The sequence below is a fragment of the Triticum urartu genome, chromosome 4A (genome assembly GCF_056163025.1).
Source record: "Triticum urartu cultivar PI428250 chromosome 4A, HENAU_Tu73, whole genome shotgun sequence".
NCBI lineage: Eukaryota > Viridiplantae > Streptophyta > Magnoliopsida > Poales > Poaceae > Triticum > Triticum urartu.
Window position 1 is genome coordinate 608,028,718 of NC_141876.1, and position 13,644 is coordinate 608,042,361.

The 13,644-nt window shown below is 50.1% G+C and overlaps 3 protein-coding genes across 5 annotated transcripts; all 3 read left to right on the forward strand.

Annotated features, from left to right (window-relative positions):
• Positions 1–2,045: 2,045 nt before the first annotated feature.
• On the forward strand, positions 2,046–5,698 carry LOC125553201 (uncharacterized). The gene is made up of 2 exons (XM_048716998.2): positions 2,046–5,114; positions 5,200–5,698. Exon 1 carries the CDS (start codon positions 2,219–2,221, stop codon positions 3,833–3,835), a length of 1,617 nt encoding a protein of 538 aa, XP_048572955.2. The 5' UTR covers positions 2,046–2,218; the 3' UTR covers positions 3,836–5,114; positions 5,200–5,698.
• Positions 5,699–6,892: 1,194 nt separating this feature from the next.
• On the forward strand, positions 6,893–10,005 carry LOC125553198 (uncharacterized). Of its 3 annotated transcripts, none has more exons than XM_048716993.2 (3): positions 6,893–9,314; positions 9,406–9,544; positions 9,619–10,005. In XM_048716993.2, exon 1 carries the CDS (start codon positions 6,969–6,971, stop codon positions 8,871–8,873), a length of 1,905 nt encoding a protein of 634 aa, XP_048572950.2. In that variant the 5' UTR covers positions 6,893–6,968; the 3' UTR covers positions 8,874–9,314; positions 9,406–9,544; positions 9,619–10,005. The 3 variants fall into 3 exon arrangements, with proteins under 3 accessions (XP_048572950.2, XP_048572951.2, XP_048572952.2); XM_048716994.2 differs by having other exon boundaries at positions 9,410–9,544; XM_048716995.2 differs by having other exon boundaries at positions 9,414–9,544.
• Positions 10,006–10,749: 744 nt separating this feature from the next.
• Positions 10,750–13,600, forward strand: PANC (pantoate-beta-alanine ligase). Its single transcript, XM_048716997.2, has 4 exons — positions 10,750–11,450; positions 12,034–12,147; positions 12,563–12,697; positions 13,318–13,600. The coding sequence occupies exons 1-4, from the start codon at positions 10,869–10,871 to the stop codon at positions 13,438–13,440; spliced, it is 954 nt and encodes a 317-aa protein (XP_048572954.1). The 5' UTR covers positions 10,750–10,868; the 3' UTR covers positions 13,441–13,600.
• Positions 13,601–13,644: the final 44 nt, after the last annotated feature.

The following is a 13,644-nucleotide window of genomic DNA, read 5'->3' on the forward strand; positions in this document are numbered from 1 at the left end:
ATCCCCAAAAAAGACGGTGTTGAAGATATCTCTGTTAGAATAAATCCGAGGCATATCGTTGATCATCCAAGGATCAAGCAATCACACGAGCACGACACCGAGATTTGTTAACGAGGTTCACTGATATGGCTACATCCCCGGGGCCTGACTATGGGCGCTCCTTCCATGCATGACACCGCTACAATACCGTATCCGGTCGCCCTGGACACCGGCACATACCGCCGGCTTTCCCTGCGTTCCGGTGCTATTATTTTGGCATAGGTCACATCGTGTGTCTACCCCCGCTATATATGAGAGGCCTAGGATACAAGTGTCCTATTAGGACACGACTCCATATCCTATCTAAACACAATACAACTCAGAGTCCAACTGTAACCTAACTTGTACACACTATTCGACACAACTCTAACAATCTCGGTACAGACCAAAAAGCATCATTCATGACATTACTAAAATCATTGCCAAGATGTTGGTCTCTCACCTCTCCCCCCCCCCCCCCCCCCCCACACACACACATGAATAACTTCATCTACTCAGCTCTTAGTGCTTAGTGCATTCATCAAGAAAGAGAAGTATACATGATAAATTTGTGTACGTTGGGAACCTCGACAGGCGGCTGCATTGCAACAAATCACCAACCTTGCCCTTCAAGCTTGACATCAAGAAAAAGGTTGACTCGGTGAGATGGGATTTCCTCATTGACATGTTGCGTCACAATGGCTTCCCTTCCCTAGTCGCTTTCGAGATTGGGTTTCGACACTCCTCTCCTCGTCCTCTTAGGGTGTTGCTAAATGGGTTTACTGGGGAGCCGATTGGAGGAAGAACCCCTCTCCCCCAGCTTTTTGTCCTTGCCATCGACCCGCTCCACCACATCCTCGGCAAGGCAACGACACAAGGGAAGCTGCACCTTATTGGAGGAAGAACCCCCCTACTAACCCTGTTGATGAAGTGGCGATTGCCCCGGTCAAGGATGAAATTCAGATTCTCGCTTTCACCCTGCTCTCTTTCGGCGAGGACACTGGTTTGATTACGTACTATCAAAAAAGTAGTGTCTTGCCAATCAATTGTGGGGGTGTAGACCTTGATGACATCCTTCAGTCCTTCCCAACCAATAGAGCAGTCTTCCCTGTGAAATATCTTGGGCTAACTCTTTCGGTGACTCATCTTAAAGTTGTCCATTTCCAACACCTGAAAGACAAAGCTGCCAGTAAGCTCACTTTATGGCCCGGGAAGCGTGCCGCTTCCGCTGGTCGTGCTATTTTGGTCGAATCGGTCCTCACTACAATCCCCATCAATCACATGACACTGCTTGAGTTTCCTGCCGAGATCTGGGAATATATTGACAAGCTCCGTTGTGCCTACCTTTGGGTTGGTTGTGACAAGGTGTCAAGAGGCAAATGTAACATGAATTGGGAACGAGTGTGTAATCCTAAACTTCTCGGTGGCCTCGGCATCCTCAATCTTGAGAAGTTTGCTTTCGCCCTTATGCTGCAATGGCTTTGGTTTGCTTCGACTGAGCCAACAAAACCATGGATTGGGCTTGGATCACCCTGCAACGAGCGGGACAAGGATCTTTTTGTTGGTGCCACGCCCGTATCCATTGGTAATGGCGCGGCCGCCTTTTTATAAGAGTTCTCTTGGCTCCATGGTTTGCGACCCAAAGACATCACCCTCAAGATTTTTGACTGCTCCAAAAAGAAGAATTTCCTGGTTCAAAAGGCGTCGGCTAGTTCAATATGTGTGTTGGCCATGCGGACACCGATGCTACAACTGACAACGTACGATGCTTCAATCAGCGACGCGAGGTGCTAAAACCAAGATCCATCAATGCTGCAATCGGACCATTCCGACACGTGATGCTACAACCGGTGAGACGACAAGATGCAACAGCCAAGCGACGTGCTTCAAGCTGGCTATGGCTACTGCGAGTGTGGCGAGCCAAGGAACATGCTGCACCAACACAGCCGGACGAGGGCGCACAAGCACAGCATGGGAAGGGCTTCGCGGTGCGAGGCACGCGAGAGGAGGAGAAGAGTGGATGAGGGAGTGATGCTGATCCAACAGCTGGGTGCGAGACCATCTAACGGCCCAAGAGGGAACCGATCCGACGGTCCTGCCGGTCGACCGGCGCTGAGCGTTGGCCATTTTTCTAAACGTGCATAAAATTCCGGTGTCATCTGCAAAACAAACCGTCGCCATTAGAGGTTCGCCTTACAGCATGATCCTCGGTCGCGTCTTCCAGCCGCTTCGCCGGCGGCGCCGGCCGTCGCTCCTCCAGACCACATTCCTCCGCCTCCACGGCGCCCTGGCAAACCACCCCAGCCCGTACACAGCCCTTCCCGCCCACCGCGGCCGCCGCTCTGCCCGCGCGGTGTTCGACGAAACGCCGCACGAGGACGCCGTCGCCTACGCCAACCTGATCGAACTCCACCTGAGCTGCGGAGACCTCCCGCGCGCGGAGGCGCTCTTCCACGCGGCGCCCACGGCCGCCCGCGGCCTCCGTCTCGACACCGTGATGCTTGACGGGTACTACAAGGCCGGCCGCGTCGACCACGCCCGCAGGCTGTTCGACGGAATGGCGGTCAAGAGCGTCGGCGCGTGGACCCGCATGGTCTCAGGGTACTGCCGCGCCGGGCGCGTCGACGAGGCGCGCCGTCTGTTTGAGGTGATGCCGGCCCGCGACGTCGTCTCGTGGACGGCGATGTTGCAGGGGTACGTGCGCAGCGGGATGATGAGGGAGGCGCGCAGGCTGTTCGACGCGATGCCGGCCCGCGACTTCGTCTCATGGACGGCGATGTTACAGGGGTACGTGCGCAGCGGGATGCTGAGGGAGGCGAGGGAGCTGTTCGACCAGATGCCGGAGAGGAACGTGGTCACATGGACGGTCATGGTTAGGGCCTATGCCGACCATGGCCACTTTCAGGAAGCCATGGAGCTGTTCGACAGGATGCCTCAGAGGAACGTGTATTCCTGGAACATAATGATCTCTGGTTTCTTCCGTGCTGGGAACGTGGACGAGGCGGTTCGGCTGTTCGAGAGGATGCCAGATAGGAATGCTGTTTCTTGGACAACGATGGTCACAGGCTTAGCGCAGAACGGCCGTGTTTCGATGGCACGAGAGTTCTTTGACAGAATGCCGGAAAACAGGGACGCCACGGCATGGAATGCGATGATCACTGCTTATGCCAACGCTGGCCAGATGTACAAGGCTCAGAGATTGTTCCATTCTATGCCCGCAAAGGACCTGGTGAGCTGGAATGCCATAATCCATGGCTATGCCAATAACAAGCACAAGAGCGAGGTCATGCGTTTATTTCTTCTCATGCTCGGGTCAGCAGTATCCCCTGACAGATTTACATTGATCAGTGTCTTGCTTACATCCGAGAGCACAGTTGAAGTTGGGCAAATCCATGGCTTGGCTACCACACGAGGTCTCCTGTCAGACACCTCCTTAGGAAACGCTCTGCTCACCATGTATTCAAGGAGCGGTGACCTGCACTCTGCCTGGCAAGTTTTCAACATGTTACAAGAGAAGGATCCCGTCACATGGACATCGATGATGCGGGCCTTCGCCAACCATGGCCGTGCCTCCTACGCGCTGCAGGCCTGTGCTCAGATGTTGCAACATGGATACAAGCCCAGCTCGACCACCTTCATCGCCGCGTTATCAGCCTGCAGCCACGCCAGTGTCGTCGACAAAGGCCGTGCCTCCAGGGCGCATTGCCGCGTAAGCGTCCAAGGTGGGACGCTTTATGAACAATGGTGGGGGAAGCTCTTCCAAAGTCTGACGGTCCCTCTGGTTCGGGTTTGGGAGGCTACTACACGGTTCTGGTGAGTGTGTTTGCGTCAGGTGGGATGTGGGAGGAGATGGCAGGGGCGTATAAGGCCATGAAGGGGAGCCAGGTATGGAGGACACCCGGGGTTAGCCAGATAATGGTGGATGCAAAGGACCCGCATGTTCTTCTCAAGGATCAGATGCATCCGCGGTGGGAAGCGATGTACGAGATGCTGGACGACACGCTTGTCCCCCAGATGATGAAGTAGGATTGTAACAGTGTGAGCTGGTTGATGCAGTTGCAAACTTGCATCAGCTGATTGATCTATTTGATTTTTTAGGGTAATCGGATCTCTTTGATGTCAAGCTTATTTCGTCCTACACACAATGCTTTGACACGCAGTACAGATATATGAGATGCTGGACGACACGCTTGTCCCTCCGGTGAAGGTGAATTTAACAAAATACCATATTCTACTTTCCTTATACTCCCCCCGTTCCTAAATACAAATCCTTTTAGATATTTCTATATGGATTACATACGGATGTATATAGACGTATTTTAGAGTGTAGATTCACTCATTTTGCTCCGTATGTAGTCCATGTTGGAATCTCTAAAAAGACTTATATTTAGGAACGGAGGGAGTAGAAAAAAGGAACGCCAACCTGTGTTCATGAGTTTCTTTAGCTACTGAACTCCTGAACCTCAAGAAATTTGGAACTGTCTTCCAGAATTTGTTGATGGCTATCTCTAGTGGCTCTGGATCTTTACTGTCTTGCATATTGAATGGTGGGGGTGCAATGCCATGAAACTTGCTGATGGTAAGAAGTTTCTCGACACTCTTAAAAATATATACACCATCCGTATCCTCCAATTATCCATTTGGGGAGGCATGCTTGGTGCTGGAAACACTTTTGGTGAATGGAGGTGCTGGAGACCTCACTGTGCTTTGTTGGCAATCAATGAATTCACAGACAAAGCATGAGAAAGTCTATCTCATTATCCACACACACCCTAACTATTTACCTTTTCTCATCGGAGAGGTTTAGGGCTGCTTATCAAGGAGAGATAGAGCCACTGACATGTAGGTCCAAGAGTGGAAACCACCAGTGAAGAAGACTCGCATGGGCAACGAGAATAAGATTCAAAATGTGTAATTGGCCCTGTCCAATCAATGGAGTTAAAAAGAAGGCACTCAAACCTCTCTATCAGTTACTGTTGTATGTAATTTCACTAGTATTTGTGATGTGGTGTTCACAGCAAAAGGAAGAGTAAGAAGAAGTTGCTGCTGCTCACTGTGGCAACACTGCAAGCCATCCCAGTGCCTGTGACTAGAAGGTAAAAAAATATAAATCGCCACCATTTTACTCCATTGAATCTTATTTTTAATCTTCCTAAGTAATCCAAGTGTTTATATTTGCAGGCAAATGGCTTTGGCAATTCAAGAAGGGCAAAGTATCCGGTGAAAACTGAAATTCAGGGCAAATCAGAAAGCTTCCACCGTGGCCCATTAGATGGATATACTGGACGGCAGAGATCAAAAGTGGAATTACCAGCAAGCCACTTAAAATTCTGTTCACATACCCCCTTATCTTAGCATGGGCGACTCGGCGCCCGCAGCAGCTGCTCCCGACGTGACGGTGACTTGGTGGCCGCGACGGAGGTTCAGCGGCCGTCGTGCTGCTGTCATGCGACGGTGATTCGCGGTCGGGGTGCTGCTCATCGCACCTGTAGTCTGAATTTTGAAGCTCCGTCTGAATGTCCAACTTTTTTCTGCTGTTGAAGCTTGAGGCAGGCAACCGAAGCTTGATTTTGTAGTCTCATTTCGTTTCTCATGCAGGCAGCCTGTAATCTTTGGATCTATGATCCTGAGAAACATTTGAAATGTTATCAAGCAAATCAGTGCATGGATTTTTGTATTCTCTTCATCTTGACTCGGCGATGTGATTCACTTGCATAAATCCGACGAGCCGAGCTATTTTCCTCTACTGAAAGTGATGTGTTACGGGGCATGTTTGCTTGCATACTTTTGCTGGGCTGATTTTTTTTTTTACATCCTTGATTGGACAGAATAGTACAGTAGGTATTTGGAAGCTCTGCCCAACATTATGTTTGCGGAGCTGGACTAGTGAGCTCTTTTCTTTTCCTCTGAAGAAGTCACAGGCACTCAATGTGAATCATCTTGTATCCTTGAAAGCTGCCTCTGTTGTACAGAATCTAGGCAAAGCTTTGTTCTACTCCCTCCGTTCCTAAATATTTGTTTTTTAGGGATTTCAAATGGTATATAGACATATTTTAGAGTATAGATTCACTCATTTTGCTCCGTATGTAGTCAGTTGTTGAAATCTCTAGAAAGACAAATATTTAGGAACTAGAAAGACAAATATTTAGGAACGGAGGGAGTAGTACTGAACATGCAATTCTGAAAAATGTTACAGCGAGACATTGCTCTTCGTGAGTTCACACGGCCACCCTCGCTAGGTTCTAGAGCCGCATTATATGCATTATTTTTTTTTAATTTATTTGTTGGATTTTTTCTCTCCTAATATTTGGTTTCATTCAGGGAAAACTTGTGAAGGAGCAGCTACGTAAAGCTCGGCTTGGAATGTGTTGTATCACACCACCAGAAACTAAATCAATGCTTCCTTATGTCCACATAAGCGCCTGCTTAATTGAGTACTTCCTCCGTCTGGAAAAGCTCGTCACTCAAATGGATGTATCTAGTACCAAGATATATCTACTTGAAAGACAAGTTTGAGACAAACTTTTTCGAACGGAAGAAATACCAGGTATCCTGTAGGAGGCAAATATTGTGTAGCACGGAGCTTCTTTCCCTCTGTTGCACAAACATGTGAATCTTGGATGTCCTAGGAAGCCAATATGGCGGCAGATTTGTTGGCTAGTAAGCCGGAGGACTCACAAGGGTTCTCTGCCAGTCCGATGTTTTATCAAACGATGTAACCCTGTTTACACATGAATATAACAAACCGCCACGATGGCATTTCCCTAGAAAGAAAAAAACACATGTGAATTTTTCTGTGTAGAGGGCAAACGTGCAGAGATTCAGAAACAACTTCAGACGCCAGATACTGCAGAAATCGAGCCGTTGCCACTCTACCTACTTTTCTCCCGTCGCAACATTCAAAAAACAAACAAAAAAAACTTTTCTCCCGTCAGACGGCGGAGCCGAGCATGTCCCGCGCCTTTCCTCGCCGGAGGCGCCGGCGGCTGCTCCTCCGTCCCTCGCTCCACGCCGTCTTTTCCCGCCTCCATGGCGCCTTCGCAAACCGCGCCGATCAGTATCCACGAGCCCCCGCCCGCCGCGACCTCCACACCGCCGATGACCAGGTCCGCGCGGTGCTCGACGAAAGGCCGCGCCGGGACGCCGTGGCCTACGCCGCCACGATCGGCCTCCACCTGAGGTCCCGCGACCTCCCGCGCGCGCAGGCGCCCGCGTCCGCCCGCGGCCCCCATCCGGACACCGTCACGCTCGACGGGCACCTCAAGGCCGGCCGCGTCGACCGCGCCCGCAGGCTGTTCGACGGAATGGCGGTCAAGAGCGTGGCGGCGTGGACCTCCATGGTATCCGGGTACCGCCGCGCCGGGCGTGTCGACGAGGCGCGCAAGCTGTTCGACGCGATGCCGGCCCGCAACGTCGTCTCCTGGACGGCGATGGCGCAGGGGTACGCGCGCAGCGGGATGCTGAGGGAGGCGAGGGAGCTGTTCGACCAGATGCCGGAGAGGAACGTGGTCACCTGGACGGTCATGGTGAAGGCCTACGCCGACCACGGCCACTTCCAGGAGGCCATGGAGCTGTTCGACAGGATGCCCCAGAGGAACCCGTATTCTTGGAGCGCCATGATCTCCGGTTTCCTCCGTGCTGGGAAAGTGGACGAGGCGGTCCGGCTGTTCGAGAGGATGCCGGGTAGGAATGTGGTTTCTTGGACCACGATGGTCACTGGCTTAGCGCAGAACGGTCGCGTTTCGATGGCGAGAGAGTTCTTCGACAGAATGCCGAGAAACAAGGACATTGCGGCATGGAATGCGATGGTCACTGCTTATGCCAACGACGGCCAGATGAACGAGGCTCGGAGATTGTTTGATTCGATGCCCGCAAAGAACCTGGTGAGCTGGAATGCCCTGATCCATGGCTATGCCAAGGACGAGCGTAAGGACGAAGTGATTGGTTTATTTCTTCTCATGCTCCGGTCAGCAGTATCTCCTGACATCACCACATTGATCAGTGTCTTGGTTACATCCAACAGCACAGTTGAAGTTGAGCAAATCCATGGTTTCGCTACCACACGAGGTCTCCTGTCAGATACCTCCTTAGGAAACGCTCTGATCACCATGTACTCAAGGAGTGGGGACCTGCGCTCTGCCTGGCAAGCTTTCAAGATGTTACAAGAGAAGGATGCCATCACATGGACATCGATGATGCAAGCCTTCGCCAACCATGGCCGTGCCTCCTACGCGCTGCAGGCCTTCGCTCAGATGCTGCGACATGGATACAAAACCAGCTCAACCACCTTCACCGCAGTGCTGTCAGCCTGCAGCCATGCTGGTCTTGTCGACAAAGGCCGGGCAATCTTCGCATCAGTTCGCCGCTACGGGCTCGAGCCAACAATCGAGCACCACACCTGCCTTGTTGACATCCTCGGCCGTGCAGGGCATGTGAGGGAAGCAATGAAGATCGTCGCCGCCATGCCATTGGATATGCGCGACGACGCTGTCCTGAGGACGCTGCTGGGGGCCTGCATGATGCATAATGAGGTGGATGCAGCAAGGGAAGTGGGGGAGGCTCTTGCCAAGTCTGACGGCCCCCCTGGTTCAGATTCAGATGGCTACTACAAGGTTCTGGCCAATGTGTTTGGGTCAGGTGGGAGGTGGGAGGAGATGGCAGGTGTGTGGAAGTCTATGAAGGGGAGCAACGTGAGGAGGACGTCCGGGGTTAGCCAGATCGTGGTGGATGCGAGGACCCACATGTTCTTCTCCAGGGATCAGGGGCATCCACAGTGTGCAGAGATATATGAGATGCTGGACGACGCGCTTGTCCCCCAGATGATGAAGAAGGATCGACCGACTGAAACAGTGTGAGCTGTCGATGCAGTTGCAAGCTTGCACCAGCTGATCAATCTCTTTGAATTTTTTCCAGGGTGATCGATCTCTTTGATGAACAAGCTTATTTTATTCCACGAACAATGCTTTGACACACAATACAGATATATGAGATGCTGGACGACACGCTTGTCCCTCCGGTGAAGGTTAATGTGATAAAATACCACATTCTAATTTCCTGACAGAAAAGAGGAATGCCAACCTAGAGCCCTGTGTGCACCAAACTCCTGAACTCCTGAACCCCAGGAAATCTGGAGCTGTGTTTCAGAATGTATTGGTGCTGATATATACACCCATCAGTGTCCTCTTCTTGTCCATTTGGGAGGCATGTTTGGTGCTGTCAATGCTCTTGGTGGAGGTGCTGAAGATCTCACTGGGATTTGTTGGCAATCAGTTGATTCAGAGATAAGGCATGAGAAGGTCTCAAAAAATGGCATTCAAACCTGTTTTTTCAGATACTGTTCTATACCTGTATGTAAATTTACTAACATTTGTGATCTGTTGTTCACAGGAAGAAAGGAAGAGCAAGAAGACATCTCTGAAAGATGGTCGATTGGCTAGACGAACCTGCATGTGTAGAAGCTGCTGCTGCTGTTCATTACCGCACGTGCGGCAACATTGAAAGCCAGCCCAGGGCCTGTGACTAGAAGGTAATTTTTACCTTTCTGCTCTACTAAATCTTACTTTTAATCTTCCTAAGAAATACAAGTGTTTATATATGCAGGCAACTAGCTGCAGCATCTCAGAGCCAGGCAGCTGTTTCTCTACAAAGAAATGTAAAGAAAGTGGTGAAAAAGATGGCCCCAAAGAAGATGTTGCCGTTGGGCTGAAGTGTTGTTACATAATCTGCGAAGCACAGAACCAGGTGAGTTTATTATGTAACTAGTCACTCACTTTATGCTTTAGTTAAATGTGGATCTGGATTGTTGAACTATATGATGATGATTATGTGCTGTTTGCTGTCATAGACAACTACAGTAGTAGTCATCATGTGTGTTCTAGTGATGCTTTTGCTGCAATTTCCTGTCGAATTCGTGCTATTTGGTGCCCCGAAATGAGGCAAGGTTATGCCAATTTCTTGCAGCCAAAATAGCAATGGGATAACTAGTACTAGCAATTAAGGTGTGATAATAACATCAGGGTGGTAATTGGTAAATAACATGTACTGTAGTACTAGGAATTATTCAGCACGAGCCGATGAACATCTTGAATGCCCCCCTTTGCTTGCTGCTGCCCTGGCTAGTTCTCCTCCGACTCGTCGTCGGTGACCTCCTCTTCGTCCTCGGCGTAGCCCCTGGCCACGTACTGGTTGACGAGGGCCCGCTGGTAGGCCGCGACCTTGTCGGCTCGATCCATGGCTGTGGCGTAGAACTCGCGGTAGTACCTGGGACGCTTGGCCAGCTCGTCGTCGGGGATGGGCATGGGCCTGTAGGGGCTCGCCATCATTTGCTTGATGAGCGCCTGCGGTAGCCTCGTCTTGACCACCTTCTTCCTTTTCTTCTTCCCGGCTCTGGCCGGCTCCGTCGCGGGCTTCGTGCCCGGTGAAAGATCCGTGGCCGCCATCGCCTCCATCATCTCCTTTTTCCTCCTCAGGATCTCTCCCCCCTCCGACGCCTCCCTCTCGAGCAGACCGGCCTCCGGCGCGCTCGCCTGCTCCCTCCTGCTGTTGCGGCGGCGACGGCCCACCATCGCCCGCGGTCGCTCGAGCCCTAACCGGAGGCGAGGAAGACCCGGCGATCAGGTGCAGCATTGGCATCGACCGGCGGAACGGAAGCAACGTGACGGTTCGCCAAAACCAGACCCGTCGCTGTCTTGTTTTTGAATAAAAAACGCTTCTTTCGCTCTCGCCTCCCGATTCGATTCCCCCACAAAGGCCGCCGCAATCTTGTCATCTTCCCCGTCGCCTCCGAAACTTTGACTTCTTTCTCCGCTCCCCGCTTGGACTCATCTGACGACTGCCCTGCTCCTAATCCCATGGCGGCGGTGGCGGGCGAGCCGGAGGTGATCCGGGACAAGGCGGCGATGCGGGCGTGGTCGCGGCGCCAACGCGCCGAGGGCAAGACGGTGGTGCTCGTGCCCACCATGGGCTTCCTGCACGAGGGCCACCTCTCGCTCGTCTCCGCCGCGGCGGCCGTGCCCGGCCCCGTCGCCGTCGTCGTCTCCATCTACGTCAACCCCAGCCAGTTCGCCCCCAGCGAGGACCTCGCCACCTACCCCTCCGACCTCGCCGGCGACCTCCGCAAGCTCGCCTCCACCGGCGCCGTCCACGCCGTCTTCAACCCCCCAGACCTGTACTACCGCGGCGCCGCTGTATCTGGCCGCCCCGCCGAGGCTCCGGGCGGCGCTGCGGCCTCTTCCTGCCTGGAGGCGGGCGGGGACGGGCACGAGACGTGGATCCGGGTGGAGCGGCTGGAGAAGGGGCTGTGTGGGGCCAGCCGGCCAGTGTTCTTCCGTGGGGTGGCCACCGTCGTCGCCAAGCTGTTCAACGTCGTCGAGCCTGACGTCGCCATGTTCGGGAAGAAGGATTATCAGCAATGGCGTCTCATCTGCCGAATGGTGAGTAACAGAATTTGACAATTACTTGGGGAGTTACAGATCCCCTAGATGGACAGTTTTGATAACCTGATAAGTACATTCTTCTGGGCAGTGCATACAAATGTTTTTTTCGGGAGCAGTTTTGCCTCCATTTCAGTAACCACTTAGGGCCTCTTTGATTCGCTGGATTGTAAAAACATGGGAATAGGAAAAACATAGGATTGAAATGTCATGCTCATCTCAATCCTATAGAAGTTTAGGTTGTTTGATTGCATCATAGGAAAAACGAAGGATTCTTTCAAAGAGGTTTGACTGGATGCTAGAAGTCCTATGGAAAGTAGTACAAAAAATTCCTTAGGAAAAAATCCTATAGGATTCAATCCTATGAATCAAACAATCAATATAGGAAAAATTCCTAAGGATTCTAATCCTCCAAAATTCCTATGCAAATCCTTTGAATCAAAGGAACCCTTAGAATTGATGCTCTGACGGATACCATGTCTGCTTCTGTTTTGATGCTTCGGGCCCTCGGTTACATTAATTCTGTTAGCTCAGAGTATTTTCAGTTGCTTCAGTTACAGAGATATGCTCATGCTGTTTTCAGGTTCGCGACCTTGATTTTGCCGTAGAGATATTAGGATCAGAAATAGTGCGAGAAGCAGATGGTCTTGCCATGAGCTCTCGCAACGTCCGCCTATCGCCTGAGGAAAGGGAGAAGGTTCGTCTTCTGCACAAACTGACACTGTTTTTGCACACTTGTATTCTGACTTTTGAAGGGTGCGTTTACAAAAGACAGCAAAATTTTAAATCGAAAGTGCTCTGCACACGATTGACTGCTGGACGATTTGTGCCTGACGGGAGCAGGAGCCACACAGATTAAAACCCCCAGCTGATCCTACGATGTACCTGACTTGTCGTTTGTGGATCGTGCGTCCATACGTCGTGTGTATAGCAGTGCTCATTTTAAATTTCTCACAATGCCTTATCATTTATGATTGTCTTTGTATTATTATTGTTTTGGGTAGTCCACAAAGACAAGATTAAGAAGCTGATACATGTCATGGAACAAACAATTATGATACTCCTACATATGATGAAATATAATCTGTCTTTGATAATTGTTTTTTTTGTAGGCATTATCCATTAGTAGATCACTGGTAAATGCTAGAACTGCTGCGTTGAATAATAGCAACAGTGCTAGCGAACATATAAAGGATCAGATAGTGCAGACGCTGACTGAAGCTGGCGGTCGGGTTGATTATGTTGAGGTAATATTGAAACCTTTTTTATATTCAAGTGTCCTTAGTGTTTTCTGTAAAGCAATTTATCTAGTGATTGAGTTCTGAAATAGACATTATCATAGTGTCAAAAAACGCCTTACATTTTGAGACAGAGGGAGTAGCCTACTGTGATTCACTTACTTTCCTGTTGTAATACTGATGCTGGTTGTGTCCTAGAGAACCTTTGAAATCTCCATGATGTTAGCTTTAGTTTGCATTTTGCAGCATCAGAGATCCTAATATCAGCATAATAATTTATACATTTCTTCTGGAACAATGTACAGTTTTGGTTATTTTGAAAACAAATAATGCCATACTGAGCATCTCAAGTACTCCTAACTTTGTATGGTCCCTTTTTGTTGTAACACTGGTGCTGGTTGTTTCCTGGAGAACCTTTGAAATCAATATGGTATACTTGTATAATTTGTAGGACCAGACAGCCCAATTCAGCATAATTAGCTATTTTATTTCTTATTAGAACAGCATACTGCTGATTTTGATAAAAAGAATAAAACCACGCGGGGCATCTCAGCTTCTCAAGCAACATGTTTATACTGATCATAATAAACTTTTGATTTATATTGAATAAATCTGTGATGCCAACGCAGATTGTGGAGCAGGAAAGTTTGGTACCTGTGGAGATGATCGACCGCCCTGTTGTCATTTGTGTCGCCGCATGGTTTGGAAAGGTTAGATTGATCGACAATATCGAAATTCATATGCAATCCTGAGGATTTTGCTGTCGCCTTGTATACGAATCTCATGAAGTATCACCAATCTGTATTTCTGTCAAAAATAAGAATGATGTTGTACAATGTAAGTCTGTTACAACCACATACAGAGAACTTGAAAAATCTTAGATAAATGTCTAAATTTATTGTTTCAATGATAGATATGTTGCTATGCCAAAAACATATTAAATGTTTGGACCAGCA